Source organism: Octodon degus, unplaced genomic scaffold (genome assembly GCF_000260255.1).
Source record: "Octodon degus isolate 3935 unplaced genomic scaffold, OctDeg1.0 scaffold00197, whole genome shotgun sequence".
Taxonomy (NCBI): domain Eukaryota; kingdom Metazoa; phylum Chordata; class Mammalia; order Rodentia; family Octodontidae; genus Octodon; species Octodon degus.
Window position 1 is genome coordinate 3,870,150 of NW_004524773.1, and position 5,918 is coordinate 3,876,067.

The window sequence follows — 5,918 nt, forward strand, 5'->3', positions numbered from 1 at the left end:
ATAAATAAAATTAAAAAAAAATAGGGTTGGGGATGTAACTCAGTTCATTCCCCAGTACTGAAAAAAAAATCAATAATAATAATAGAGCCTGGTATTTTGGCACAGTCCTATAATAGTGCTTAGAAGTCTGAGGCAGAAGGATCACCAACCTGGGCTGCCTATAGAGTTCAATGTCATGTTGGATTACTCAATGACACCCTGTCTCAAAAACCGTGATAACTAAATAAAAACGCTATTTTGAACAGCAGCAAATTTTCTGCTGTGGAAGGTAAGGGATGAAACTAGCAAATGTTGATTGGAGTCTTACCAAGAAAATCAAGCTGAGGGCTTTGCTTGGGCTTGTGGTTGCCCACGGAGGAACCATGGGGTTGATTCCAACACAACAGACTGGACTAGGAGATCACTGGGCTCACTGAGTTGTTTGCTGGCGTACAGCGGGAAAATGGCAACGCTGTGGTTTGAACCCAAGCCGCCTGAGTCCGTGCTCTTGGGTGTCTCACATGTGTCCCCCTCACAACAGCCCCTCCGTTTCACACTCCGGTAAGGAGTGACGCATAAGGTCAGGCAGCCCAGTATGGTGGTTGTCGCAGAGTTCTGCCGCTCCTGTGCTGTGTGGCCCAAAACTAGTGGTTTGCCCTCTGTGCCTCTGCAGGCGCTTCCCAAGGGTGCACTGAGTCTGCAACACTGGCAACCCAGGGACAGACGCAGATGGGAGTGGCTACTATCGACAGAGCGATGGGTAATCAATAGTTGGGGACTAAGTTGAGGGGACGTCAGAACAGAGCTCCAGTCTGAGGGTTGTGAACCGTCCTGGGGACGGCAGTCCAGAGGAGGCCTGGCTTGGGGGACTGAGTTCAGTTGAGGACAACGGGAACTAAAGGTATCCACGAGACTCCCAGAGGAGAAGATTGAAGCTGGGGCGGGTAGACAAAGGATGCGAAATGTACGTCTCTCTTCAAGTGGGGAGAGTAGCGACCAGCTTGGGCTACCCGGGTGGAGAGGGCGGGGACTGCTGCGCCCAGCGGCCCCTTTAATCGGGGGCGCGCGCTGGCCAGCCCGCGCGCTCTCGTCTCCGTCGCCGGGCCGGAGCCGCGGCCCGAGCCGGAGCGGGAGCTGGCGGAATGGAGCCCCGGAACACGCCCGCGCTGCGCCGCCTGCTACCGCCGCTTCTGCTCCTGCTGCTGCCACTGCCCCCCCGCGCCCGAGCCAAGTACGTGCGGGGCAACCTCAGCTCCAAGGAGGTGAGCACGCAGGGTTCTCCTCAGCCACCCGCCCACCAGGGGGGCCACGGGGGACAGGTGCCGCCCCGCCCCTTGCCACCCTCCTGGCAGACCTGGGAGCCGCAGCCGGGCGGGCGGGGGGATGGAGGACCGCCCCGCGGGGATGAAGCCAGACCTAGGAGTTGTATTAGGGACGTGGAGGTCAGAGCTGGGTGGGGAGGGGGACAGGTCGGGAGAGCAAGCAGGGAAGCGGGGTCCAGGCCGAGGTGGTGCTGAAGGGACAGCACTCCTCGCTCTGCAGAAAGCCGGAGTTCAACACACTGGTGCTCAGGGCCAAGAAGGGTGGTTAGGAAGATGCCCCAGTTCGGGATGGTCTCTGGGACGCGGTAGGGCAGAGGTGTGTGTGTGCATAACTGGGGGAATGCAGGTGGGAAGGTGGCTGGGACCAAAAGTGGCTAGCATAGGCATCTTGCCCTCCAGGGTCTTTCTCTGGGTTCCTGGAAAAAGGGGACAGGAGTGTCTGAGGGGAAATTAACTTGGGGTGGGGGTGCCTTTTGGGAAAAAAAAAAATCAGGATGGCAAGAGTCCTAGACCAAAGGCAAAGGGATTTGGAAGGAAGTTTGGAGATGTTTTGGTCTCCTTGTGGCATTTGGGGAGTCAAGGACCTGAGGGTAGAGAAGAAAAGTTGAAGGTCTATGAAGTCCAAGAGAGTTCTCCAAGGACTTTGAAGAGGGTCTGACTAGGCTCCTTTGCCAGGACTGGATGTTTTTGACAAGATTTTGTTTCCTCTCGGATTACGGCCGACTAGACTTCCGCTTCCGCTACCCTGAGGTGAGTCTCCCCCAACCACTCTCCAAGCTCAGGCTGGATACTCCCTTGGCCTCTCAAGGCAAGAGCTACCCTAGCCCCCTACACTCCCTCAAATCCCAAAATCTCTGGGTCTACAGGCCAAGTGCTGTCAGAACATCCTTCTCTATTTTGATGACCCATCCCAGTGGCCAGCTGTGTACAAAGCAGGGGACAAGGTGAGCACTGTGAGGAGGAGTAGGGGGAGGGGAACAGAAGGTCCTTGAGGGCTAGGGAGTGATTCTGTCTCTGCCTTCCCTAGGATTGCCTGGCCAAGGAGTCAGTTATCAGACCAGAGAATAACCAGGTCATCAACCTCACCACCCAGTATGCCTGGTCAGGGTGTCAGGTGAGGGGGAATGGGCAGGTGCTGAAGGTCAAGGGCCTGTGAGTGTGGAGGACATGCTTCAGTCTGGTTCTGGCTCCTCTTCAGGTGGTGTCAGAGGAGGGAACCCGTTACCTGAGCTGCTCCAGCGGTAGAAGCTTCCGCTCTGTGCGTGAGAGGTGGTGGTACATTGCGCTTAGCAAGTGTGGGGTAAGTGGCAGGGGGCCCTCTTTGTTTTCCTGTGGACCCCCTTGCCTGCCCAGGGCTCTCCTTAGGTCCACACTCCCCTCAGGGAGATGGGCTGCAGTTGGAGTATGAGATGGTCCTCACCAACGGCAAGTCCTTCTGGACACGACACTTCTCTGCCGATGAGTTCGGTGAGTAGATAGGTGGTGAGCTAGAGCCAGGATCTCTGTGGGAGCTCAGGACTGGTGCATGCAGAGGGCACCCACTCAATGAACTATTTCCCCCTTCCACCAAATCTTAGGGATCCTGGAGACAGATGTGACCTTCCTCCTCATCTTCATCCTCATCTTCTTCCTCTCCTGTTACTTCGGATGTGAGTCCAACATACAGTGGGGGGTATGAGATATGCAGGAGGAAGCTTGGGAAATGTGCTGCCCTCCCGTCTGTCTGTGAACAGCCTTTTATTTTATTTATTTATTTTTTATGTATTTAGTACAGGGACTACAGGGCCTCACTACACAGATTGGACTTGTAGTGATACTCCTGTTTTCAGCCTCCCAAGCTCTGGGATTACAGGGGCACATCACCATGCGCTGTCTCATTCGCCATTTCAGCGTGCCCCGGGGATGGGGCTGGCACGGCACGCCAGGGATCAAGCCCCAGTCCCTGCGTCTGTCTGAGCAGGCACTTTAATCTGCTGAGCTATCTGACCAGCCCAGGCCTTTTAGAATTAGTATTTTTCTTTAGTTTTTTTTTTAAAATCATTTATTTATTTATTTATTTATTTATTTATTTATTTATTGTGTGTGTGTGTGTGTGTGTGTGTGTGGCCAGCTCAGCCCGCCAGGGGGCGGGGCGGGCTGGCATGTGGTGCTGGGGGATTGAACCGCGGTCCCTGTGCTTTCCCAAGCTTGTTCCAAGTAGGTGCTTTAGACCACTGAGCCATCTCACCAGCGCCTTTCTTTAGTTTTTTGAAGAGAAAAAATAAAACAAAATTTAAAAAAAGATAACAGGGGGGTAACATTGGATAATGCATTGCATATTGTCATCTTTAAATTAGTTATTCAGGGCTGGTGAGATGGCTCAGTGGTCTAAAGCACCTACTTAGAACAAGCTTAGCAAAGTACAGGGACACGGTTCAAACCCCCAGCACCAAGTGCCAGCCAGCCCCGCCCCCTGGTGGGCTGAGCTGGCCACACACACACACACACACACACACACACACACAAAATAAATAAATAAATAAATAAATTAGTTATTCAGTACATGATATAGGCATTTAATTGTCCAAATGATATTAGCACAAACCTTTCTTTTCACTGTGTGAACAGCCTTTTCATGATGCTTCCCTAGATTTGCTGAAAGGTCGTCAGTTGCTCCACACAACTTACAAAATGTTCATGGCTGCAGCTGGAGTGGAGGGTGAGGTTTAGCTTTACCCAGCTTTGGAGTTCTGTGGGAGGAGAGACTTGGAACCTGTACACCCGGGTCTGAGGAAGGAGGGGCTGGGGGTGGCCAACTCCAGAATCTAGCAGGTGGTGGTGGAGAGCCTGGAGTCCTGATGGGGGTGAAGTAGGCTTCATTTTGTCTGTGGCCTGCTGCTGGAGCACGGTAATCCCATGCTAATTTTGTCCTTTCTCTCTGCCCATTGCCCCTCTAGTCTTGAGCCTCCTGTTTTTCTGCATCTACTGGGGTCAGTATGCCACTGATGGCATTGGCAATGAAAGCGTGAAGATCTTGGGTGAGAATGGAGCCGGCTGTGGGGGGGCAGTGGGAGACCTGTACTCTCTCTGAGCCATCTCTGAACCCTTCTCTCCTCCCCAGCCAAGCTGCTCTTCTCCTCCAGCTTCCTCATCTTCCTGCTCATGCTCATCCTTCTGGGGAAGGGATTCACGGTGACACGGTGCCCGGGCAGGGAGCGCTCCTTGGGTGGCTGGGCTGGGGAGCTGGGCAGGGATGGGTGGGTGTGGGGGATGGCCACCCTCTCCTCCCTGACAGCCCCCACCCCTGCTGTCTCCTCCCATGGGCTGCTGCCAGGGGCCGCATCAGCCACTCGGGCTCTGTGAAGTTGTCTGTCTACATGACACTGTACACCCTCACCCACGTGGTGCTGCTCATCTATGAGGCCGAAGTGAGTCCCCAGCCCCTGGCAGGCCCCTCCTTTCCCAGGCTGTTGGTGACCTCCTTCTCCTTGACCTGCATGCAGCTGCCCTTCTCCACCTAGCGTCTTCCTGTCTATCTCTCAGAGATTCCTTCTTCCTTGACCTCCTCTCAGTAGCTTTCTTCCTCTTCCCCCTGCTTCTGCCTGTGACACCTAAGCTCCGTGCCTGAGTTCAGGTGTCATACAGAACTGAAATCCTCTCTGGCTCTCCCACTTCCTAGGTGGCTGACTTCAGGTGGTGACCCCCAAACCTGTTTGCTCCTTTGAAAATTAGGAGGAACTTACCCATCCTCTGAGGCTTTATATCATCTCATGGCTTTGGCCAAAGGCCTTCATGCTGAGCATCAGTTTCCCCTCCCGTAAAATGGGAACTAGTAAGACTTGCCTTGTTGAGCTGATGCTAATGGAAAAGCTCACACATGGTAGGCATTTATCCCCACGTTGGGCACAAGGTAGCTGATGTCTCTTCCTAGCTTTTTTGTCCTCTCTACCTCTATATGCTTCTATCTCTCTCTCTCTAACTCCCCTACTGCTTCTGCTCTGACCTAGTAACTCTGCTCCCTGGGAACCCAGTGGTGGGGGCCGGGGCAGGAGGCCAGTGCTATGATTAACCCTCTCCTGGGGGTTCAGTTCTTCGATCCAGGCCAGGTACTGTATACATATGAGTCTCCGGCCGGCTATGGGCTCATCGGGCTGCAGGTGGCAGCCTACGTGTGGTTCTGCTACGCCGTGCTCATCTCCCTGCGCCACTTCCCTGAGAAGCAGCCCTTTTATGTGCCCTTCTTTGCTGCCTACACCCTCTGGTGAGATGTGGTGGGGCCCCAGCCTGTCTATGCCAACTCAGCCCTCCTCAGTAGGAAGGATAAGCTTCGAGGTCAGGTAGTTATCACTCAGAATCTACCATTTCCCTGGGAAGCTTATAAAAATTATCCTCCCAAAGGAAAAAGAAAAGCGAGAATATAAAGTTACTTTCAGAGCTAGGGCATGGTGACATATGCATGCAATCCCAGTACTCTAGGAGACTGAGGCAGCCACATCAATGTTCAAGCCCAGCTTGGGCAATTTAATAACTAAATGAGACTCGTCTCAAAATAAAAATAGGGGCTGGTGAGATGGCTCAGTGGTCTAAAGCACCTACTTAGAACAAGCTCAGCAAAGCACAGGGACCGCGGTTCAATCC

General features: G+C 53.5%; 1 protein-coding gene across 1 annotated transcript in view; it reads left to right on the plus strand.

Moving 5' to 3' along the window:
* Nucleotides 1-1,076: 1,076 nt before the first annotated feature.
* Tmem145 (transmembrane protein 145) overlaps nucleotides 1,077-5,918 on the plus strand; it is a 10,707-nt gene continuing 5,865 nt past the window's right edge. The window contains exons 1-12 of the mRNA XM_004644377.2: nucleotides 1,077-1,241; nucleotides 1,977-2,051; nucleotides 2,168-2,245; nucleotides 2,329-2,415; nucleotides 2,500-2,601; nucleotides 2,684-2,768; nucleotides 2,879-2,950; nucleotides 3,931-3,999; nucleotides 4,238-4,318; nucleotides 4,402-4,480; nucleotides 4,615-4,708; nucleotides 5,369-5,541. Coding sequence (XP_004644434.1) covers nucleotides 1,122-1,241; nucleotides 1,977-2,051; nucleotides 2,168-2,245; nucleotides 2,329-2,415; nucleotides 2,500-2,601; nucleotides 2,684-2,768; nucleotides 2,879-2,950; nucleotides 3,931-3,999; nucleotides 4,238-4,318; nucleotides 4,402-4,480; nucleotides 4,615-4,708; nucleotides 5,369-5,541 — 1,115 coding nt within the window. The 5' untranslated portion in view covers nucleotides 1,077-1,121. The remainder of the gene's footprint in view (nucleotides 1,242-1,976; nucleotides 2,052-2,167; nucleotides 2,246-2,328; nucleotides 2,416-2,499; nucleotides 2,602-2,683; nucleotides 2,769-2,878; nucleotides 2,951-3,930; nucleotides 4,000-4,237; nucleotides 4,319-4,401; nucleotides 4,481-4,614; nucleotides 4,709-5,368; nucleotides 5,542-5,918) is intronic.